The sequence below is a fragment of the Bombina bombina genome, chromosome 6, assembly GCF_027579735.1.
Source record: "Bombina bombina isolate aBomBom1 chromosome 6, aBomBom1.pri, whole genome shotgun sequence".
Taxonomy (NCBI): Eukaryota; Metazoa; Chordata; class Amphibia; order Anura; family Bombinatoridae; genus Bombina; species Bombina bombina.
Window position 1 is genome coordinate 705,990,830 of NC_069504.1, and position 26,261 is coordinate 706,017,090.

The 26,261-nt window shown below is 38.0% G+C and overlaps 1 protein-coding gene across 1 annotated transcript in view; it reads right to left on the bottom strand.

Moving 5' to 3' along the window:
- The window catches only part of RGL3 (ral guanine nucleotide dissociation stimulator like 3), a 114,833-nt gene that overhangs the window by 81,708 nt on the left and 6,864 nt on the right, over positions 1 to 26,261 (bottom strand). The window contains exon 2 of the mRNA XM_053717854.1: positions 24,312 to 24,437. Coding sequence (XP_053573829.1) covers positions 24,312 to 24,428 — 117 coding nt within the window. The 5' untranslated portion in view covers positions 24,429 to 24,437. The remainder of the gene's footprint in view (positions 1 to 24,311; positions 24,438 to 26,261) is intronic.

A 26,261-nucleotide genomic window follows, 5' to 3' on the forward strand; every position in this document is an offset into this window, starting at 1 on the left:
TATAGACTGTGTTAACCCTCTCCCTGTATCACATGTATGTGTTCTTTTTCCATTAGAGTGTAATCATTTATGTCCTAATAACCTAGAAACACATCCCGAAAATACAAACAGAGATACTCGTACCATAGTTATTTCTTTGCCCATGATGCGAGAGGGCTTTGTTCCTGAAGGCTGCTCCTCGTCTGACATCAGTCTGTATGAGTGTCAGGGTCCCAGTGGAGACCAGGTCACAGGAGGTCATGCAGGTGACATACACATATAGAAAACATTGTTGGTAGTAGCATTTCAGTTTGATGGGAGGGTAGAAGATAATCAGAGTAGGGGGCAGAGTCACAGTCAGATAAAGAGGAGAGACTAGCAGACAATGGGGGAAAAAACAAGAAGAGTAGACAAAGGTAGACAAAGGCAGATTAATGTCACAAAGACATTATAAATAAAAGTAGTAGGATAAAGTAGTGATGCTGGTTTATGAGAAACAAAAATCTTTAAAAGAAAATATATATTTTTCCCTGTGTTAGTCCTTGGAGAAAACCAAAATAAGTATTATGGTCTTTATGTCCTTGACCCAAATAAATCTTGGATTTTTCCTCCCAAAATAATTTAGGTAGTCTTGGAATAATCCTCAAGAATCCTGTGTTACACAGTTATGGTAGCGCAATCCTCACATAATCCTTTGAAATCTTATGTAGGTTACTGTGTAAAAATCCTGCCATAATCCTGAAATAAGATATATCCTTGTACTGGTGATCCTTGGGAATCCAGTGAGTATGTGGAGTTCAAGGGTAATGATCCTGGGTCAGACCTGGGTCAAATAGTATTAGCAACTTCTCCTACTCTCTTCCTTTTTTCTCTATCAGCATCCTTGGGTCTTCCTCCTTAGCAATGGAATCAAAACTCCCCTGTTTCTCGATGCTTTATTCATTACATATAATTTCTTCTTGTCTGTTTTCTCTTCCTCTCCCTTTTTCCATTTGTCTTTATATATTATGATTCTCTTTAGTTTATATTACTCTTTCTACCTGCATTTTATCTCAATTTGTCCTTATTTTGTATATTTTGCTTCCCCTTCTTAATTTTTCACTTCAGTGTTAAGTTTTTCTTTCTTCTTGCTTTCTCCGTTAGTTTATTAATTCTTCTTGTGTATCTATGTATCTATGTATCTATCTATCTATCTATTTCTTTAGTGCATTTCTTACTATTATGTACGCATTATTCACTATATTTTCTCTCTTTCTGACATTCTTCTCTCTCTATCTCTCTCTCTCTGTTTTCTACTTTTGCCTTTGTGATTTTTCTCTATGAATCTCTCTTGATTTCCCTTTCTTCTATGCTTTTTTCTTGTCTGCCCTTGAGGTCCCCTCTCCACTCTGGTCAGCTTGTTGTGGAAAGTTTCTTTCTTTTGAAATCCTCAGCCTGATATCATCAAGGGATTAAATCCCAGCCCTCCAGAGAACGGGAGAGGGAGGGAAAGAGGGGGGGAGAAGGAGAAATGGGAGGAGAGTAAGGAGGAGAAAAAGAGAGGACGCAGGACAGAGAGTGCAGAGAGAGAGAGAGAGAGAGAGAGAGAGAGAGTGAGAGAGAAAATACAACTGAGAGAGGAAAAGAGAGAATAAGGAAGAGACAGGAAGAATAACAAATCACAGGAAGAAGAACAAAGAAGTGTAGGGAGAATCAAAGAAATAAAATAGGAATAAGCACAGACTAAAATTAAAGAGCCATATACGAACAGGGGATAGGAAATACTTTGAAGGAAGTAAAAAATATTGTAGAGGGCTGGCTGGGGAACAGAGAGAAGAAACACAAAAGAATGTAGTGTTAGCAGTTAGAGATGAGGGCAGTTGGCATCTATGGGAAATGTCAAAGTAAGGTTATAGGGTTCCTGTGGGAAATTAGCAGCTTTGTCAAATGAGCAAGTGAGAGAGAGGAGGGGTTATGTTGTGGTAGAAGAGGGGTTATGTTGTGGTAGAAGTAATAGCAAAAAATAAATAAAATTAAAAATAATAAAAAAAATATATATATATACTATGCAAAATAACACCTAATTAAGAACAATATACTAATTAGAAGCTATATGAGCGTTGTGCCTGTTGTGATATTTTCTGTACACACAAAATTCTGGAGTTTTGTTTCCAAAACAGACAGAAATTCAAAGCAAAACCTGAGTCACATGTTCTGAAATTACCCACCACTCCTACTGCAGCAAAAGTAATGAATGACTAGGTCAGTGGTTTTCAGTCTTTTTTTTAAAAACATTTTAGTACACCCTTGATGTGCTTTTGCAATTTATGTAACAACGCTAATTTGTTTTTATTTGTCTATGACACCTAATTATTTCCCTTTAAGGGACTTGAAAGTCAAATTGGAAATGTATATTAGTGTTTTTCCGATTTAAATATAAGTAGATTTGCAATGTATATTAGTTTATAGTCTTCTGATAAAGGTCTCTCAAGCCCATGGTCCACAGATCTGATACTCATGCATTTTCAAAGTGTAGGTGTTTATATCTTTTTAATATAATATAATATAGAATATAATTTAATGATATAAACATGAAAATAATGAAAATCAAGTATTATTTGTATTATATATATATAAACATATACAGAGAGAGAGACATGTTTACACAAATTAAATTATTTAATATTATACACACACTAGATTTGTCTGTTGTCCTCCATAAAAACACTGGACAATTAATTAGACAATTATGGGGTCACACAATGCCCCCTCCTAAAAGCTCTACAGTAGCACCCATTTTTGTTCCTATTATGTATATTTTTTATAACTGATCATTCATTTTCCCCTTGGCAGCCAGTAACAAACAAATCAATTATTTTACTTCTTTGGTTGCGAGTAACATACATAAAGAAAATTATTTGACTCACTTGACTGCACCTAACGTCTTTCTGCTGCACATTTGTAATACATTTAGGTACATGATGCCTTCTATATTTACCTAAACAAAAAATGGGCAGTCTGCTAAAATACAGGTAGTATTGAAAACTGGACACCTGTACCCTAGTACCCACATACTTTTTCAATATTGCAGAGACAGTAAGGTCAAAATTAAATTTCATGATTTAGCTAGACCATGCAATTTAAATAACTTTATATTTTTATGCTGTTATACAAACTTTCTCTTGGCACCCTTTGTTGAAAAGCATACCTTGGTATGTTCAGAAGAAGCAATGCACTTACTGGGAGATAGCCGCTGATTGATAGCTGCACTGGTAGCTGCACATATATTCTTCTAGTCATTAGCTCACCTGATGTGTTCAACTTATTCCCAGTAGTGCACTGCTGCTCCTTCAACAAAGAATACTAAGAGAATTAAGCAAATTTATTCATAAAAGTTAAAGTTTGAATTTGTATGCCTTTCTGAATTATGAAAGAAAGATTTTGGGTTCCTGGCAGGGCCAGCACAGGATATTGTGCTGCCGAGGGTCCGAGAATGAAATGACACCTCTTAGTAGTAACATTACTGATTAGTATATCAAGCTACAAGCTTGCCCGCTGACCTTACTAAGGCTGCCTGCCTGCATGCAACCAATGCTTATGCACAATTGCACAATAAGGGCTCAATTTATCAAGCTAAGGCGTACAGGGGCGTTTATATGCACCCCTGTCCGCCCTAGCTCTCCTCTGGTGGACAGAAATCTGATGCCAGAATTCAGCATTGCACAAGAGCGCTATTTTGCTCTCTTGTGTAACACCACCCCCTGCCCGCGGACAGCCAATCATGCACAGGAAGGAGCTGTCAATCTCCCCTGTCGGACGAGACCGGGGAGATTTAAATTTTCCACCTAAGAGTTGGAGAAGAGACAAGGAAGCAGCCGGTCTAATGACCGCTGCTTGATAAATACTGACTGCAGGTTCTCTTGTGAGAACCTGCAGTCAGAGCTGGTCGAAGAGCTTGATAAATCAAGCCTTAAGTGTGAAAGAAGTTAGGGAAGAGATGTCCAGTTGAATGTACAGTTCTGTGTCTGTGTGCATGATGAGGTTATGCTGCTGGGAGCCTGCAACTTCCCCCACAGAAACAGAGGATAGGACTAGTCTGGGTCTGACATTGATTGGCTCAATCACTGAAGTGTTGCCCTTTGCCATGGCTGAGCCAGTCCTGGTTCCAGGTCCCTTTAAAAACAATTATGCTGACAGATCTTTTACAGACAGCCGTATTTTTGTGTGATACTGTCAGCTAGGGGCAATGACATCCCAGTGTATCCTAACACAAGTTGTGAATTGCCTTTTGGTTTCACAAACTCACTTTCAGGGCCTCACTACCTTGTCTCATAAAAATATTATTCAAAATAGCAGTGCACAACCTCTAATGAACAACAAAAAAGTGTAATATGTTATTAAACATTTTTATATTAAGCTTTTTAGTTTTATAAATTAAAAATGGGGCTAAAAAAATATTAACGCGATCAATAGTTATTCTATTCTATGTTTTTATCTCTTCAGGGTTGTCATCTAGGCCTTGTTTTCCTGAACAGTTATGAATTATACATGCTGCAGGGTTTGCATGGAGGAACATGCATTGTGCATCTGGACAGCACTATTCATGCCTCTCCCTGCAAACCCTGCAGCATGGAAAACTCATAACTGCAGCATGTGAAACTCATAACTGTGCAGGAAAATATGGTTAAAGTGGCAGCCCTATACTGAATCAATAAAAAAATAATAACTTTGGACTTGCAATAGTCTAGGGCAGTGATGGCTAACCTTGACACCCCAGATGTTTTTAAACTACATTTCCCATGATGTTTAGGCACTCTGCAGTTTAGCTGAGCATCATGGGAAATATAGTTCCAAAACATCAGGGGGGTCAAGATTAGCCATCACTGGTTTAGGGCATACTAACATCTGCATGTCAGATAGTGCAAGTAGTAGAGTTCTTCATGTAGTTCTGTGCTATACCATTAATAATTATTGTTGTGCATTATTTTTATCATTTGACCAAGCACAAGATAAAGCACTCTGCTCTGTTATTGTGCTTTACTTGTAATCTAGCCCTTAGTAATTACTTTACTATTCAAAAACATGCTAATGTTATGGATGGGCTTGATGAAGTAATACGAGTATCGCAATGTCGGGTTTCATGTCACTTAACAGGAATCATATCTCATCACATGCGGAAATCTTTAGTGGATTTCTATGCTTGGAGCATATTTGTACAATTTCCCCAATAAACAAACTTTATAAAAAGTGCATTGTACTTACCAATGTATTATGTGGTCACCACACAGGTTATCTCCAATGACAGCAGATAGAAGACTGAGAACCATGGATAGACAACTGTGTGCAGATGTACTCAGACATGCACAACAGACCTTTGCTGTGTTTCCTGCTACTACACACTAATTCAGAACTGTGCAGGTAACATTAACAATACATTATAATGAACAGCGCTGGTAAAACAAAGAATGTGAGCCTGTGCACAAGCTGCTGTAATCTATGGCAGTCAGAGAGAGTGCAAGTTGCTGATAAACTCGAACTATCATAAAAGGAAAAGTACAAAGCGAAAAAGTTGTTCCGCTTTAGGCATCTAGGCTAAAATACAACAAATTAAGATCATGAAGCTTGGAGGAGCCCACTAATATCCTCTTCCTCATCTTGCCTACAAGCACCTTCTATGGTAATCCCAGCTCTAAAAATGTATTTTGTTCATATGAAATAGCACTATTTAAAGGGATATGAAACCCAAACAAATTTTTTTGTTATTCAGACAGAGCGTATCATTTTTAAAAAAAGTTTACAATTTACTTCTATTATCAAATTTGCTTTGTTCTCATGTTATTCTGTGTTGAAAAGATACCTAAGTAGGCATCTGGAGCACTAAATGGCAGGAAATAGTGATGTCATCTACTGCTCTTGCAAATGGCTAACATTCTTGCAAAACTGCTGCCATATAAAGTGCTATGGAAATGGTCCGGCTCCTAAGCATACGTCTCTGCTTTTCAACAAAGGATACCAAGAGAAAGAAGAAAAATGATAATAGAAGTAAATTATAAAGTTTAAAATTGCATGCTCTATCTGAATTATGAAAGACAATTTTCGGATTTCAAATCCCTTTAAACATGAAAAAAAATATTATTTATTTTGATTTATTTTCTACTTGGCATTTTTTTATGTGTTAAATCGGTTTATTTTGATTTTAAAGTTAACGAGAAATGCAGCTGGTCCAATAAGCAGATCTCTCGCTGCTTCCTTGGTTGACACTGGAAAGTAACATTTCAGAATTAAAAATGTTTTGATTTTTCAGTATAGGAACATCTATCTCACAAAAAGCAACAAACTATAAAAACATTATTAAAAAAAAGCCTTCTGTTAGGTGGAATTTTGTTTTTGTATACTTATAATGCAACAATAAAGATATTACAAGGCATACAATAACTGGTTTACAATATAAAATTGCTACAGCAATAATACATTACAAATTCAATATGTTGCTTAGGAGCTTGGTTACTTCAAGAGAATGTTACAGGAACAAATAGGCACTCAGTGACTGGGTTTCTGCAATAGGATGTTACTGATTCACATAGAAGCTGGATTACCTCAACAAAATGTTACAGGAACTATAAGTCACCTAGACCCATTGCTGCTGACTGGAATCACCTACAGAATGAGTATTCTTCAATTGAAGTTGGGATATGTTGTATTTTGGTGCATTTACATTTTTACATTTTAAAGGTCTAGGACTTGGAATCTTATAGGCATTTAACATTTTAATGGGTGACATTTGCAGAGAGAGATCATGTAGAGGTGATAATTACTGCAGGATTTTGAAGAGGAGAGCTGTCCTAGCTGAGATCATGTTAAAGGGACACTGAACCCAAATTTTTTTATTTCGTGATTCAGACAGAGCATGCAATTTTAAACAACTTTCTAATTTACTCCTATTATTCATTTTTCTTCGTTCTCTTGCATTCTTTATTTGAAAAAGAAGGCATCTAACCTATTTTTTTGGTTCAGAACCATGGAAAAATGGTCTGGCATCAAAACTTATATTCTTGCATTTCAAATAAAGATACCAAGAGTATGAAAAAAATGTGATAATAGGAGTAAATTAGAAAGTTGCTTAAAATTGCATGCTCTATCTGAATCACGATAGAAAAAAATTGGGTTCAGTGTCCCTTTAAGGGTTTGTTTGGTGCAGGATCATATTAGAGGGGATTTTAGTGGTGTAAAGTTAATTGTACTGAGAAATAGTCATGGTTAGGTTTAATTATGCTGGGAAAGGGTTGCAGTTAAGGTTATTGTTGTGGAGGTAAACTTAACGGTGAGTAGTGTATTGCTGTGGGGGTGAATGCAATGCAGATGATTGTTGAGGCTGCTTAAAATCAAAGTAAACAAAATTTTTAAGAAGTGCTTTGAAAAACAAATTTGAGTTAGCATTGTGGGCATATTTTTAATAGCGACAATTATGAAATACTATCACTCTATGTCACTGGTTTTTAAACCTGTCCCCAGGCCGCCCTAACAGGTCAGATTATGAGGATATCTGAACTAAAGCACAGTTGAAATAATCAGTGTAACGGTACCAACCGGATACCAAGGGTTAACACCAGGGAACAATGTCCTGCATAGGGAATCAGCAGTTCACAACCCAGCCAGTTTTCAGGTTTTAAACAGAATGCATTTTATTAAGGCTCATATGCCCAGTATTTATGCAGGTCTGACCCCCCCCAGAAGGGGGGTTGAAAGAATGTTGTACATTAGATGGAGGGAACACGCCCTTTTACATGATACAATAGAATACCTTGCTCAAGCTGATAACAATTTAAACACAGACACACACTTGGCTTTCCTTATCATCTAGGGTCTGCTCTCTGAGGTTGATTAAACAATGGACTGTGTATCAATAACATTAATGACAGTGCATAATAGCTGAGGCTAAAGCTGAACACAGTTAACTCTTTCAGTGCTGACAGAAGGGTCTGTCACATCTACATAGCACAATATACAGCCTATAGACAACCTTTCTTACGTTATAGTCCAGAAGTGGCTAGGTTTGCCACAATGCTCCCCCAGAACCAAGCCGGCATACACAGTCTGATCCCAACGGATCGGCTTGGGGATGTCCGGGGCAACAACTTTCGGCTCAAGTAAGCTACGGGGTGTTCTCCGCCATCTGCTCCAACTTGGCTCAGTACTGCCCCCACCCCAAACATGGAAGCGTCTCTTCCCGGAGGGACTGGGCTTGGGTAGTCACAGGGTTAACATCAGCGGGATCCATGGGAGCATAGGCAGAAACAAGGGGGGCCAAGTCATTTCCAAGGAGAACATCAGCAGGTAAGTCCTTCTTGACCCCCACATTCACAAGTCTAGCGCCCACTCCCCAATCCAAATGTACCCTGGCAACAGGTAGGCGGAACACAGTGCCCCCTGCTACCCTCACAGCCACAGTGTCTCCAGTGTGCTGTTTCTCAGGCACCAAGTTCTCTTGAAGCAAGGTCATGGTAGCACCAGTATCCCGTAGACAACTGACCTCCTTCCCATTCACTTTAACCCGTTGCCGGTTATTCCGGTGGGCAGCTTGCACGGGGTCTGCTTCATGTAGGCTGCCCCAGCATTCTGGCGCCTCTACGTAGCGGGCCACAGGCTGAGGATTATGTGGGATTCCGCCAGCGGGTCTTCTCCAGGACTGCTGGAGGCGTAGCGCTGCGAGCTCTGTCTCCCTCCATCAGCTCAGCAATTAATATAGCCTTGGGTTTGCTGCTGCCTATCTTTCCCCTGGCTTCTAGCAGTTCCTTTTACGTTTGTCTCTTTAGCTTAGAATAATCCATCTCCATTCACTTCGGTTCCTGGTACTCCTTCCATCTTAGTCAGTATTGTAGTAATCCCCCTCTTCCTGAGGTTACTGGCTTGTGTAGTTGCTCTTCTGGGCGATAAGGTTCATTCCGTCGCTTGCCACCAATTGTAACGGTACCAACCGGATACCAAGGGTTAACACCAGGGAACAATGTCCTGCATAGGGAATCAGCAGTTCACAACCCAGCCAGTTTTCAGGTTTTAAACAGAATGCATTTTATTAAGGCTCATATGCCCAGTATTTATGCAGGTCTGACCCCCCCCAGAAGGGGGGTTGAAAGAATGTTGTACATTAGATGGAGGGAACACGCCCTTTTACATGATACAATAGAATACCTTGCTCAAGCTGATAACAATTTAAACACAGACACACACTTGGCTTTCCTTATCATCTAGGGTCTGCTCTCTGAGGTTGATTAAACAATGGACTGTGTATCAATAACATTAATGACAGTGCATAATAGCTGAGGCTAAAGCTGAACACAGTTAACTCTTTCAGTGCTGACAGAAGGGTCTGTCACATCTACATAGCACAATATACAGCCTATAGACAACCTTTCTTACGTTATAGTCCAGAAGTGGCTAGGTTTGCCACAATCAGCTGATTAGTAACATGGTTATTTTACCTGCTCTCATCCAAAGTGATCCTGAAACCTGGCCTGTTGGGGAGGCCTGAGGACAGGTTTGAAAACCGTTGCTCTATGCTTTAGTATCTCAAATAGAATGTAATAGCAATCAATTGTAATTTGATGCTGCAGTAAAGCTTGAACTACTGTAGTGCTCTGCAGTATAACTTTGCTGTTAGCATTAGGGGTCTGGCTATCAATAGTGACAAGCATAGTATCAATGCCAATAGATGTTTTAAATTGCAGTGATTACAGACACAGTATCAACAGAATTCAAGTACCTTGATAATACAGTAATCAAATTCAAAATACATTTTGATTGTGCAGCTGTTGATCAATAAAGTAGCATAAAGGAAATAGGAAACAATGAATTCACATAAAGCCATCACCTGACTTCCATCCATATGAGAGAGCAAAACGCATATCCTCTGTTTCAGGCCAAAAAAGGCTACTTGCCAATTCAGTGAGATCACAATAGCACATTTTCGTCTGATTCTCGCGCTCGCAATGTGAGGGGTTAAGTTGTGTGGAACTCAGAATGCAGGAACAGATAAATTGAAGAACAAAAATCTTTTAAAGGCTTTACTGAATGATAAGCAAAAGAGCAGTTGGTAGTTCAAATTAAAGATCACAGAAACATAAGGTTTGAATATAGGCCAAATGCAGAGCACTAAAGTCCTATACAAAGTTCAGAATACTTAAGTAGGTTGTAGTAACAAAGTCCAGTGGGCACTGATGCTTGAATTGTGCAGTAGAGCGTGAGACTGCCACGGAATACCAGGTAGGTACAGCAGGCACAGCTGGTTTGAGGAAAGCTCTCACTGGTATAGCAGACACAGGATACTCAGCAGGCACAGGATACCCAGTGGGTACTGTTAGTGAGACTGCCATGGGATACCAGGTAGGTAAAGCAGGCACAGGATACCCAGCGGGTACTGTTGGTGAGACTGTCATGGAATACCAGATAGGTACAGCAGACACCTTCAGGAACAAGGTTAGCATACACAGGTATTAGGTAAGTTTGCTTGGCTTTCAGGAACCAGGTGACAATACACAGGTATCAGGTAAGTTTGCTTGACTTTTAGGAACCACGCGAGTATACGCAGGTGCAAGGTAAGTATGCTTGGTCTCTGGAACAAGGTGAACATGCAAAGGTAACAGGTTAGCATACTTGGCTTTCAGGAACCAGGTGAGCACATGCAAGTGCAAGGTAAGTATGCCAAACTCCAAGAACAAGGTAGGCAAGGCAATAATACAACCCAGAGTGATGGGCTAAATGACCTTTTATAAGAACTCCCACTCCAATAGCCTCCAGTTGGGAGTTCCGGTAATTAGAACGAGGTAAGTACCTGAAACGCTAACAGGTTTTCAGATGCTCGATAAAAGCCCTATTTCTCCTATGGGCGAAAAGTTCTTAACAATCACATACTTTTCAAATGCTTTTCAAGCTTAGTTTTGGCTTTTCAAATTCAGCACCTCTAGGTACTTGATACTTTCTTAAAAATGGCATTTTGGATATCTTTAACATTATTTCATGCTATTTTAAAACAGTCTTTTATTTTGTACATATGTTAATGAGACTGTAATGGCCACTGGAGACATTCTAGAGGTTTATTAATATACATGGTATTGATTTATTAAGGCCCCTTGATCTCTATTAAAGAGGCTGTATACTTGGAACAGGGCACACATTTAAATATGTAAAGGTGCATATACTGTACATATGTATATGTGTTGACTTTGTGATTTCCTGAACAACTAAGGGAATTTGCAGGAAAAGATACTTCAGGACACCAGTATCTATAGTTCTCAGTAGCCATATGAATGCCATATGTATCTTGGCATGATGGGCATACTTCTATAGTCACTTCAGGACACCAACATCTACTAATGGCGTCTTTTAATTTTTAAAATTTTTAATATTTGGTTGTCAGACTTACACTGTTGTGATTGCCACTACAGTGTTATTAAACCATGATTTAAAGCAGATTGCTTAATCCCAACTTTCAAAGTTAACTATTGTAATCCGTTTCCATCCGCACCAGTGCTAATCCATATAAATGCATATTTTAGGTTGTTAGGATAGACAGACTGTGCACTGTTTTTTCTATATGGTCGCTTTGCAACTTTAAAAAATATTGTTTTTAAACAATATTTATTTATATTGTTTGCTAAAGCACCAGTTTCATTTTGGAGTGAACTGAAAACAAAATGGCAATTACAAGTTTCTATGCAAAAGACTTAAAATATATATTTTTTTACTGGATTTTTTTTTTTTTTTAAAAACTGTAAATCATGACCCTGCTGCCTTGCTACTTTGTTACTTCTTAAGAGTCCCATAAACAAGGTTGCGCATTCGTGAACAGGTTTTTATAGGGGAAGCACATCCATGCAAGCTCAGATTTTAATAACTCTAATATTGTCAGTGACAATCACGAAAGTGCAAGTGAAACTTATAATCAAATATTAAAAATTAAAAATAACAGGGAACGGTTGCACTTTCTAGACAAAATCATTTTTCTTCTACACCACAAAGTCACACTTCAAAGTGGTGCTTATACATCTGAATTAACGCTGTATTCTTAAAATTGGAGCTCAGAATCAGACAACAGGGGCCTGGAGCAGCGGCACACAGAAGGTGGCGCCACCCCCCTTGGTAATCCGAGGGTTCTTCTCTGAGCCATCTGCAGTGACACCCCAACAGGGACCTGTCTCACATAATTAATAAAATACGAAATATCCTAAAAAAGCGAGAAAAACATCACTCGGAAAGAGGCATCAGCGTCTCATATCCAAAACCACTGACGAAACAGACCGACAAGATGGTTATAACACTCACTGGCAGAGACTTGAAGCATTATGCCAACATCTTATCACATCTGCCCCACTAGACTACCTGTTAAGCTGTTGCACCAAAGAGGGCTTCATAATACTGGCATCTATTGAATCAACTGGGAACTGGGAACTTTCCCGCCACAAATCTCCAACAAGAAGAGCCTCTTCACAACTGCGACTACCATGCAGTATAAATTACCACAAGACACATTACCAATGGAGAAAGGGTGCAACTCTTTTTTTAAATGATCCAGATATCCAGCTGCAGATGGATATACCGCCAGATACAAAGATCGAGCTGCTACGGATGGAAAAAAACAGCTTACCAAGCAGGTCTATAGGGAGGTCGATGGGGGACTTCCATGCGGACATAATTAGATCCCAAAAACAACATTCACCCGTAACAACACCCGGATCGGATATTAACAAACTATCCAGACACCAACCAGAGGCTTTTTATAAGCAAAAATGTAAAACGCAAAATACAGACATCCTGAGATGGGTAGTGAGGAACATTGACCCGGGACCTCCATTAAAATTGACTCCAGCTACTGATCAACCAAAAAGGGACCTCACACACTGTATAGGCTAAAATATCTCTTTATAAGAATAGCTGATCCAAGTTCCACATGGAATAGTACTGAAAAGTTTTCCAGTTTTTTTTTTATTTAAGTTTAATCTGTTTCCCATTGCGTTTCACTCCTCACTGTTATAATGTAGCACTGGTTCACATATCATTTACTTGTCGCACAGTATGCACAGAAATGTTATCAGTAATATATTTTCTGCAAATTTATTAAATGGGATTTCTTAATTGTAACCTGATCGGCAGCCCTGAGATTGTGTACTGTCTGGGTTTTTTTGAGGGGGCCCCTGGGGGGACTTTCATTATAAGAGGTGCGGAAAAGGCGCAGTTACTATAAACTTACGATCATTGCTATAGGTAAACATGACAGAATACAAATCCAGTCCCTGTGAATGGCGGCCGAGGCCGCAGGGGTGATAAATACAAAGAATGATTGTATAGCGTAAATGCCTTAGTAAACTGCACTGTAAGAATCACACATACGATCGTTATACAGCCTTCCATCTGAACATAATACCTGTACACAATTTATCTATGCACCGGATGAGATAATGTGCCTCTGACAATCAAATGTTACTGTTTAGTTTTAAGAAGACTTCTGCTGTTTAGGAGAGAGTTTTTTGAACCCCTTAATATAACATAAAGCCTCTCTAGCTGTTATATCCTATATAGTGTGTTCCTTTTTATGACAAGTGTTGGTGCTCATGACTTAGGCATCTAGGTAACTTAACTAGATCTGTTCATTTTAATAATGTTATGATATAAAATATCAACAAGGATCCAAGAGTGATCCGTATTACTTGCATAAAAAAAATAAAAAAAATAAGGACAAATAACAAAATGGTCAATAATGAATCTTGTATAATAACTACAGGTAGCCCTCAGTTTACGCCGGGGTTAGGTTCCAGGAGGAAAGGTTGTAAATCGAAACCATTGTAAATTGAAACCCAGTTTATAATGTAAGTCAATGGGAAGTGAGGGAGTTAGGTTCCAGGCCCCTCTCAAAATTGACATAAGTAACACCTAATACATTATTTTTAAAGCTTTGAAATGAAGACTTTAAATACTAAACAGCATTATAAACCTAATATAATAATCACACAACACAGAATACATAATTAAACTAAGTTAAATGAACAAAAACATTTGCTAAACAGCATTATAAACCTAATAAAATAATCACACAACACAGACTTTACTTGCATTTTTCTGCAAACTGTTATTTCCATGCATTCTATTCTGGACTGATTTATAGACCGGAAGATCTTGTTTCTTTGCAAGCTGCTCAATATCTCAGGTCTTGTTAAACTGATTAATTTCAGCTTGCTTGTCTTGCAAATCTTTGCTGCAACACAAGCGGACAGCTCCACCTACTGGCTATTTTAATCAATGCACTGCTTCTCAATGCTTTTCAATAGCAGTCACATGACTGAAAAAAAAGGTTGTTATTCTGAAACGGTGCAAATTGAACCGTTGTAAACCGAGGGCCACCTGTATATCCTTGTGGTTATAACACAAATGTACACCAAGCATATTGTTTGTTTTTACCTCAAATGTATAGCTATGTGTATGCCTGAATTTTGTATTTTACAGTTCCTCAATAAAAATGTTAAAAATTAAAAATAACTCCATTTGTTAGTGTTGGTGTCCTGACTTGACTATAGAAGTCTGTCCATCATGCCAAGATACGTATGGTATTCATATGGTTAATGAGTGCTGAGGATGTCTTGTGATGACAATAGGTTAATGTCACACATGCAAATGAGTGTTTTCCTTGCAGAGAGAAGAAAGATGTTAAATGAAAAGAGCTTTCCTGTAACATTTAGACATGTGAATTAGCTATTGTATGTGTCAGTTTCAGGAGACCTCACAGTTTCTATTTTAACTTGGTTTTAACAAATAAAACGATATAGCAATGTATTAACTCGATAAGCTTGGCAACCAATTCGGTCAAAAAGAATAAAGCATTTTCAAGAGCCAATCCATGCCCAAGAGGGTTATAAGGCAGTGCTGGAAAATAATGGTAGCAACACAAAATATTGACACTTTGGGCCAAATTTGGAAATTTCCACTTAGGGGTGTACTCACTTTTGTTGCCAACGGTTTAGACATTAATGGTTGTGTGTTGAGTTATTTTGAGGGGACAGCAAATTTACACTGTTATACAGGCTGTACACTCACTACTTTACATTGTAGCAAAGTGTCATTTCTTCAGTGTTGTCACATGAAAAGATATAATAAAATATTTACAAAAATGTGAGGAGTGTACTCACTTTTGTGAGATACTGTATATAAGTATGTATATATATTTATATATATATATATATATATATATATAATTTCCAGAGGACAAGCACTCGCCGTTGTTTTAACAATACATCATTTAATGGTTAACGTTTTCGGGGTCTCCCCCGTCCTCAGACCACAATGTCTGAGGACGGGGGAGACCTCAAAAACTTTAACCATTAAATTATGTATTGTTAAAACAACGGCGAGTCTTTGTCCTCTGGAAATTCTGTGTATTCAATGTATTTGACTTGCACCCCGGCTGCTGCTTGGTAAGGTGGTGTGTGCTGGATCCCATACTTGAATTTCTATATATATATAAATAAATATATATATATATATATATATATATATATATATATATATATATGTGTGTGTGTGCGTGTGTATAGATAGATAGACGTGTGTGTGTGTGTGTGTGTGTGTGTGAAAATCTCTCTCTCCATCTATCTATATATCTATCTATCTATCTATCTATCTATCTATATATATATATATATATATATATATATATATATATATATATATATATATATATATATATATATATACTATGCCTAGTATACCACATTTACACCAGCATAATTCAAGCTGATATAAGGACATTTGGTGTTATTTGTACAGGACCACATGTCATCGAACAAGCAATTTATAGCACAAAATCATAAAGGGTCACACAATGGACAGCTATCCTGTTCAGAACAATAGTTTACTTCCAGGCAGCTGGCTTTAGATGTTTTTCCATCTCCTTTTCCTATGTGTTTGTATATCTAAATTAGGTTTTATTTTACAGGTAAATTTGTCTTTATTTTAACTAGGAAGTTATTAAATAGTTAATAACTATTTAATAACTATTGTACCTAGTTAAAATAAATACAAACTTGCCTGTAAAATAAAAATAAACCCTAAGCTAGCTACAATGTAACTATTAGTTATATTGTAGCTATCTTAGGGTTTATTTTATAGGTAAGTATTTAGTTTTAAATAGGAATAATTTATTTAATGATAGTAATTTTATTTAGATTTATTTAAATTATATTTACATTAGTGGGTGTTAGGGTTAGGGTTAGACTTAGGTTTAGGGGTTAATAAATTTAATATAGTGTCGACGACGTTGGGGGCGGCAGATTAGGGGTTAATAAATGTAGGTAGGTGGCGGCGGTGTAGGGGGGCAGATTAGGAGTTAATAAATATAATGTAGGTGGCGGCGGTGTAGGGGCGGCAGATTAGCGGTTAAACACTTTATTAGAGTTGTGGTGGGCTTCGGGAGCAGCGGTTTAGGGGTTAATACATTTATTAGAGTTGCGGCGGAATGGGGGGGCAGATTAGGGGTTAATAAGTATAATGTAGGTGACGGTGGGCTCCGGGAGCGGCGGTTTAGGGGTTAAACACTTTATTTAGTTGCAGTGGTGTAGGGGGGGGGCAGATTAGGGGTGTTTAGACTCGGGGTACATGTTAGGGTGTTAGGTGTAGACATTTACCATAGGAATCAATGGGATATCGGGCAGCAGCGAACATGAGCTTTCGCTGCTTTCCGAGTCCCATTGATTCCTATGGCATCCGCCGCCTCCAGGGCGGCGGATTGAAAACCAGGTACGCTGGGCCGGAATAGTGGTGAGCGTACCTGGTATGAATTTGATAACTTCCAAAAGTAGTCAGATTGTGCCGAACTTGCATTCGGAACATCTGTAGTGATGTAAGCATCGATCTGTGTCGGACTGAGTCCGGCGGATCGTATGTTACGTCACTAAATTCTACTTTTGCCGGTCTGTAGGGTTTGATAACTAAGGCGAATCAGGCTTGCCACAAATACGCTGCGGAATTCCAGCATATTTGCAGTTGACAGCTTGATAAATAGAGGCCAAGGTGTTTACTGTTCCTTTAAATGGATATGAAACAGTGCTCCTTTAACAAAAATAAATATGCTACATCAAAGTAAGCATAAAAAAGATTGTGTAAAGCAAGCAACTTACTTGTTTTCTTGCAAAATAAGCACTTAGATATTCTCAGTGTAATCACTGCCCACAGCTAGATATAGGAGCTGACACGTTGGTAACTTAAGTTGCATTCTGCCTCAGCTAAGCATTAGCAAAACTAGTGTTCATGTTACTCTAGAAGTTTTATAACATCAAGATAGATAAGCGTTCATGTAGAGATCCAAGCTCCCTTGTAGGGCTCTGACAGGAAGTAATTGACCCTTAACAAATTAAGTTAAAAAAAAAAGAAATAAAAGGTTATATCCTTTAAAATTATAAATAATACATATTGCAATCATTTCTATTAAGTATAACCCACTGCCTAGTGTTTTTTTTATTATTATAAAAACGAAACAGTACATTTATATCCCTTTAAACACTGCTAGATTGTTACTTTAGCAGTGCATTTAGAACTGTTCCAAACTGGCCTCAGGAGATAAGTTAAGAGCCTTACAACATGGAATTGCCCAATACTTAGAGGCCAAAACTTTACACTTATTTCTTAAATATTCAGCCACTAATGTAATAAATAAAATCTGCATATTAGTCCCCAGAATCTCAATAAAATGTAGACGTCTCAGAAATTTGTAAAAGTCATGGCAATAATAATTTTCCTGCAGCATCCAAATCCCTCACTAAATGCAAAGCAGTTTCCTCCAACAGATGAGGGTGTGAATCAGATAGACAGGATTGAGGATCTCTAAGCAAATGAAAAAGGTTAGGTGAAAGTAGGGGGGTGCTACAGTAGATATTTGTCTACAATTTTTCCACAATTTTGTTAAAGATAACTAAGAGGTTTGAAGGTGCTCATTAAAGGGACATAATACTCATATGCTAAATCACTTGAAACTGATGCAGTATAACTGTAAAAAGCTGACAGGAAAATATCACCTGAGCATCTCTATGTAAAAAAGGAAGATATTTTACCTCACAATTTCCTCAGCTCAGCAGAGTAAGTTCTGTGTAAAAAGTTATACTCAGCTGCTCCCAGCTGCCGGTAAAAAAATTAAAAAAAATGAAGAAATGAACAGCAGCCAATCAGCATCAGCAGTGCTGAGGTCATGAACTCTTACTGTGATCTCATGAGATTTGACTTAACTCTCATGATATTTCATAGTAAGCTTCCTTTACCTGATTGGTGAAATAATATGAGAGTGCACAATGCTAGTCCCTTCAGATGTCCCAGGACAGACACACTAAAATGCTGCTTAGAAATCCTTTACAATGGGAGGTGGCTACTGAGGAACTTTTGAGGTAAAATATCTTTCTTTTTTACATAGAGATGTTCAGGTGATATTTTCTAATCAGCTTTTTACAGCTATGCTGCATCACTTTCAAGTGTTTAAACATTTGGGTATTATGGCCCTTTAAGTTCATTTAATGGTATAGATGATGTAACTTCTATAATTTGGTTTAAATTCCACATTCACTTCTAAGTGACACAAAGCATGGATGCAAGGTTTAGTTGCCCATGACCAACAGTAATAATCCAAGCTCAGCAGAGAGAGAATATAATCTGACCAATAGGTGGAACATATTGTTGGTGTATTCAAACATGGATTTGATGTTTGGACTATTACATTATTCTCCCCAGAAGACCATACATCTTATTTTTTGCTGTTACCTACATAATTAGGCCTAGATTTATGGTCTTCTGAGGGAGGCTTTTCTGGGCTTGGATTACGAGGAAAACCCAAAGCTTCTGGATTAGCAAAAAAAGGCAATTGTACAGACCGTACACTAAGAACTTTTCAAATGCCAGTTTCTTCCATAAAGGCCTACAAAAAGCCTGTAAAAACACTATTATGTACAGTTGCATTTACACAGTTAGAAACCAAGATTCTAACTGTACATTAAGAATAGAGTTGTGCATTAAGGTAAAAAAGCAGCGTTAAGAGGTCCTAACGCTGCTTTTTTACGCCCGCTGGTATTACGAGTCTTGAAGGTTTAGGGTCACCGCACACTTCTTTTTTCTATGGGACTTCCATAGCGCCGGTATTACGAGTCTGTCCTGGGAGGCCAAAAAGTGAGCGGTAAACCCTACCCTGTCAAGATCCCTAACGCATTTAAAAGTCAGTAGTTAAGAGTTTTATGGTACAACGCCGTAACATAAAACTCATAACTAAAGTGCTAAAAAGTACATTAACACCCATAAACTACCTATTAACCCCTAAACCGAGGCCCTCCCGAATCGCAAACACTAAAATTACATTTTTAACCCCTAATCTGCCGCTCCGGACACTGCCGCCACCTACATTATATTTATGAACCCCTAATCTGCTGCCCCCAACATCAGCGCCACCTACATTATATTTATTAACCCCTAATCTGCCGCCCCAAATGTTGCCGCAACCTACCTACACTTATTAACCCCTAATCTGCTGCCCCAACGTTGCTGCCACTACAATAAACATATTAACCCCTAAAACGCTGCACTCCAGCCTCGCAAACATTAGTTAAATATTATTAACCCCTAATCTGCCGTCTCTAACATCGCCGCCACCTACCTACATTTATTAACCTCTAATCTGCCTCCACTATATTAAATGTGTTAACCCCTAAACCTAAGTCTAACCCTAACCCTAACACCCCCTAACTTAAATATAATTTAAATAAATCTAAATAAAATTACTATTAATAACTAAATCATTCCTATTTAAAAATAAATACTTACCTGTAAAATAAACCCTAAGCTAGCTACAATATAACTAATAGTTACATTGCAGCAAGCTTAGGCTTTATTTTTATTTTACAGGCAAGTTTGTATTTATTTTAACTAGGTACAATAACTACCTAGCTAAAATAAATACAAAAGTACCTGTAAAATAAAACCTAACCTAAGTTACAATAACACCTAATACTACACTATAATTAAATAAATTAACTAAATTAAATACAATCACCTAAATTAAATTAAATTAGCTAAAGTACAAAAAAAAACTAAATTACAGAAAATAATAAACAAATTACACCTAATCTATTAGCCCTATCAAAATAAAAAAAGCCCCCTCCAAAATAAAAAAACCCTAGCCTAAACTAAATTACCAAAAGCCCTTAAAAGGGCCTTTTGCGGGGCATTGCCCCAAAGTAATCAGCTCTTTACCTGTAAAAAAAAATACAAACAACCCCCAACAGTAAAACCCACCACCCACACAAACAACACCCCAAATAAAATACTTAATAAAAAAACCTAAGCTCCCCATTGCCATGAAAAGGGCATTTGGATGGGCATTGCCCTTAAAAGGGCAGTTAGCTCTTTTGCAGGCCCAAACCCTAACCTAAAAATAAAACCCACCCAATACACCCTTAAAAAAACCTAACACTAACCACCTGAAGATCGACTTACAGTTCTGAAGATCCGACATCCATCCTCAAGGAAGCGACAGAAGTCTTCATCCAACCGGGCTGAAGTCCTCAACAAAGCCGGGAGAAGTCTTCATCCAAGCCGGGTGAAGTGGTCCTCCAGACGGGCAGAAGTCTTCATCCAGACGGCATCTTCTATCTTCATCCATCCGACGCGGAGTGGGTCCATCTTCAAGACATCCGGCGTGGAGCATCCTCTTCTTCCGACGACTCCCGATGAATGAAGCTTCCTTTAAGATAGAATTCTATCAGCCAATCAGAATTAAGGTAGAAAATATCCTATTGGCTGATGCAATCAGCCAATAGGATTGAACTTCAATCCTATTGGCTGATGCAATCAGCCAATAGGATTGAGCTTGCATTCTATTGGCTGTTCCAATCAGCCAATAGAATGCGAGCTCAATCCTATTGGCTGATTGGATCATGCAATAGGATTGAACTTCAATCCTATTGGCTGATTGCATCAGGCAATAGGATTTTTTCTACCTTAATTCCGATTGGCTGATGTAATTCCAATCATAATATAAGGGACGCCATCTTGGATGACGTCACTTAAAGGAACCTTCATTCGCCAGGAGTCGTCGGAAGAAGAGGATGCTCCGCGCCGGATGTCTTGAAGATGGACCTGCTCCGCTTCGGATGGATGAAGATAGAAGATGCCGCATGGATGAAGACTTCTTCCCATCTGGAGGACCACTTCGCCCGGCTTGAATGAAGACTTCTCCCTGCTTCATTGAGGACTTTGGCCCGGTTGGATGAAGACTTCTGCCGCTTCCTTGAGGATGGATGTCTGGTCTTCAGAACTGTAAGTCGATCTTCAGGGGGTTAGTGTTAGGTTTTTTTAAGGGTGTATTGGGTGGGTTTTATTTTTAGGTTAGGGTTTGGGCTTGCAAAAGAGCTAACTGCCCTTTTAAGGGCAATGCCCATCTAAATGCCCTTTTCAGGGCAATGTGGAGCTTAGGTTTTTTTAGATAGTATTTTATTTGGGGGGTTGTTTGTGTGGGTGGTGGGTTTTACTGTTGGGGGGTTGTTTGTATTTTTTTTACAGGTAAAAGAGCTGATTACTTTGGGGCAATGCCCCGCAAAAGGCCCTTTTAAGGGCTATTGGTAGTTTAGTTTAGGCTAGGGGTTTTTTTTATTTTGGGGGGGCTTTTTTTTATTTTGATAGGGCTATAAGATTAGGTGTAATTTGTTTATTATTTTCTGTAATTTAGTGGGTTTTTCTTTTTTGTACTTTAGCTAATTTAATTTAATTTAGGTAATTGTATTTAATTTAGTTAATTTATTTAATTATAGTGTAGTGTTAGTTGTAACTTAGGTTAGGTTTTATTTTACAGTTACTTTTATATTTATTTTAGCTAGGTAGTTATTAAATAGTTAATAACTATTTAGTAACTATTCTACCTAGTTAAAATAAATACAAACTTGCCTGTAAAATAAAAATAATCCCTAAGCTAGCTACAATGTAACTATTAGTTATATTGTAGCTAGCTTAGGGTTTATTTTATAGGTAAGTATTTAGTTTTAAATAGGAATAATGTAGTTAATTATAGTAATTTTATTTAGATTTATTTTAATTATATTTCAATTAGGGGGTGTTAGGGTTAGGGTTAGACTTAGGTTTAGGGGTTAATACATGTAGTATAGTGGCGGCGATGTTGGGGGCGGCAGATTAGGGATTAATAAATGTAGGTAGGTGGCGGCGATGTTAGGGACGGCAGATTAGGGGTTAATAATATTTAACTAATGTTTGTGAGGTGGGAGTGCGGCGGTTTAGGGGTTAATATATTTATTATAGTGGCGGCGACGTTGGGGGCGGCAGATTAGTGGTTAATAAGTGTAGGTAGGTGGCGGCGACATTGGGGGGCGGCAGATTAGGGGTTAATAAATATAATGTAGGTGTTGGCGATGTTGGGGGCAGCAGACTAGGGGTTCATAAGTATAATGTAGGTGGCGGCGGTGTCCGGAGCGGCATATTAGGGGTTAATAAATATAATGCAGGTGTCTGCGATGTTGGGGTGCGGCAGATTAGGGGTTAATAAGTGTAAGATTAGGGGTGTTTAGACTCGGGGTTCATGTTAGGTTGTTAGGTGTAGACATAAAATGTGTTTCCCCATAGGAATCAATGGGGCTGCGTTACTGAGTTTTACGCTGCTTTTTTGCAGGTGTTAGACTTTTTCTCAGCCGGCTCTCCCCGTTGATTCCTATGGGGAAATCATACATGAGCACGTACGACCAGCTTACCGCTGACTTAAGCAGCGCTGGTATTGGAGTGCGGTAATGAGCAAAATTTTGCTCAACGCTCACTTCTTGTCTTTTAGGTTTGTAAAAACTCGTAATACCAGCGCTGCATGTAAGTGAGCGGTGAGTGAAAACTGCTCGTTAGCACCGCATAGCCTCTAACGCAAAACTCGTAATCTAGCCGAAAATTTGGTCAGTGCTTCTGATTGATTGGAATTGCACAGAAGTTTAATAGGACAGTCAACTCCAAAAATGTTATTGTTTAAAAAGATAGATAATCCCTTTATTACCCATCTACCAGTTTTGCACAGCCAACATGGTCATATTAATATATTATACTTTTTATCTCTGTGATTACCGTCTATCTAAGCATCTGCAATAAAATGTTACAGGCACTCAGGATCTGGGTTACTGCAATAAAATGTTACAGGGCAATAAGGCACTCAGGAGCTGGGTTACTGCAGTAAGATGTTACGGGGCAATAAGGCACTTAGGAGCTGGGTTACTGCAATACAATGTTACAGGGGCAATAGGGCACTCAGGAGTGGGTTACTGCAATAAGATTCTACAGGGGCAATAAGGCACTCAGGAGCTGGGTTACTGCAATAATATGTTACAGGGCAATAAGGCACTCAGGAGCTGGGTTACTGCAATAAGATGTTACAGGGGCAATAAGGCACTCAGGAGCTGGGTTACTGCAATAATATGTTACAGGCAATAAGGCACTCAGGAGCTGGGTTACTGCAATAAGATTCTACAGGGGCAATAAGGCACTCAGGAGCTGGGTTACTGCAATAATATGTTACAGGGCAGTAAGGATCTCAGGAGCTGGGTTACTGCAATAAGATGTTACAGAGGCAATAAGGCACTCAGGGGCTGGGTTACTGCAATAAGATGTTACAGTACAATAAGGCACTCAGGAGCTGGGTTACTGCAATAATATGTTACAGGACAATAAGGCATTCAGGAGCTGGGTTACTGCAATAAGATGTTACAGAGGCAATAAGGCACTCAGGGGCTGAGTTACTGCAATAAGATGTTACAGTACAATAAGGCACTCAGGAGCTGGGTTACTACAATAAGATGTTACAGTGCAATAAGGCACTCAGGATCTTGGTTACTGCAATAAGATGTTACAGGGGCAATAAGGCACTCAGGAGCTGGGTTACTACAATAAGATGTTACAGGACAATAAGGCACTCAGGAGCTGGGTTACTACAATAAGATGTTACAGGACAATAAGGCACTCAGGATCTGGGTTACTGCAATAAGATGTTACAGAGGCAATAAGGCACTCAGTAGCTGGGTTACTACAATAAGATGTTACAGTGCAATAAGGCACTCAGGATCTGGGTTACTGCAATAAGATGTTACAGGGGCAATAAGGCACTCAGGAGCTTTGTTAAAGCAATACAATGTTACGGGGCAACAAGGCACTCAGGAGCTGGGTTACTATAATAACATATTTTAGGTGTGCTAAGGAGGTTTGATTACTGTATAAAGATGTTACACACAAGATAAAGTACCAAATATTTCTACTGCAAAACTAAAACTGTGTAATAAAAAAGAAAACAATATGACACTAACCCTGTAAACAGAATCTTCTTTCTCATCTGTTAAACTGCGGTATGCTTGAAGAACAATGCCCCAACTCATATCAAGATCCAGACATAGACTGCTCCTGGCACCCGGATCCCCAAACATATTGAGAACCTGTGAAAGAGGCATTTAAAAGATTAAAAATATACTATACACACACATAGATGCAGTCTCAGCTTGCTCATACACCTGTCAGCTTGTTCAGTGTTAACACTATAAAACAACTGAAAATGGCGCTTACTGGACTTTCAAATGTCACTATTTTTAATGTGACTTTTCAGAGAAACAAACTCCCAAAGAAAATTAGCTGGATCTGCACTCTCGCTGATTATAGTAAAATGCACCAGGATAATGATTAGATATACATTAAAGTAAAACATGCACACTCTCTGTAATTCTATAAAAACAAAATGATTTTTTATTGTAGTGACGTTTTGAGGACCAGCATCCTTTGGTCTGAGGAAGGGGTGCTTGTCCCCAAAACTTTACTACAATAACATATATTTAGTGAGAAATTAAGCAATCTAGAAACGCCAAACTTCGAATATCGCAAACACATAAACTTATTCCCCCAAAGACTTCAATGGAGCTCTCAAAGTGCAAAAAACACCCTTACCCACGCCCAAACCCGAATGAGTTTACTCAAGTGTGATAACCCGACATGAAACATGAATATTTCACATTCCAATGTTCTTCATATAGCAGAATATGTTCTATTTATTCTTGAATATATATTTCTATTTATATCTGATGTTTTTTGGTAAATTATATTTATTTAAAAATACTTAGAACATTTTCCCCTATGTGAAGAACATTGGAATGTTAACTATTTACAGAAGATACACAGTAAAACCCTTTATTAAATATGAATATTACATAAACAGGATTTTTCATGTTTTCAGCTACTTGAATGCAAAGGGCTCCAGAGCTCATATATATATATATATATATATATATATATATATATATATATATATATATATATATATGTATTTATGTGTTTATATGTGTATATATGCCTGTAAATACATATATATACATATAAATACATATGTACACACATATAAACACTCACAAATATATGTATGTAAATAATGATAATTAGACATACATTAGACATTAAGATGTATGTTCATATAAAGTTTTGGAAGTGTGTCAGAAAATCAGAGTCTACATTAAGTCCCTCCTTTATGGTGTTGAAATGTGTTATCATTTTCATCTCAAATGTTTTCCGTTTGTGAGAGTCCTTAACATTCCCGTTAAAGGTACAGTCATTTTTAAAATTGTTATGGTTTAAAAAGATAGATAATCCCTTTATTACCCATTCCACAGTTTTGCATAACCAACATTGTTATATTAATATACTTTTTACCTCTGTGATTACCTTGTATCTAAGCCTCTTCTGACAGCCCCCTGATCAATGTCTTTTATTTATTATCTATTGACTTGCATTTTATCCATTTAGTGCAGTGTCTCACACGGCCGTGAGCACATTGTTATCTATATGGCTCACATGAACTAGCAGTCCCCTGTTGTGAAAAGCAAATAAAAAAAGCATGTGATAAGAAGCTGTCTATAGTTTCTTAGAAACAGGCAGACATTTAGAGGTTTAAAGGTTATAAAGTATATTAATTATAACAATGTTAGTTGTGGAAAGCTAGGGAATGAGTAGTAAAGGTGTTATCTGTCTTTTTTAAACAACAACAATTCTGGTGTAGACTGTCCCTTTAATTACTTTAATCTTGAGGTTTGGATGGAGTGATCAGTCTGGGGTACAGTATTTGTCTTCCTCATGGTGTTTGAGTGTCTGTGATGGTTGATCCTAAGATGCAACTTAAAGGGACATGAAACCTCACATTTTTATTTCATGATTTAGGTAGAACACACAATTTTAAACAACTTTCCAGTTTACTTCTATTATCAAATTTCTTTCATTCT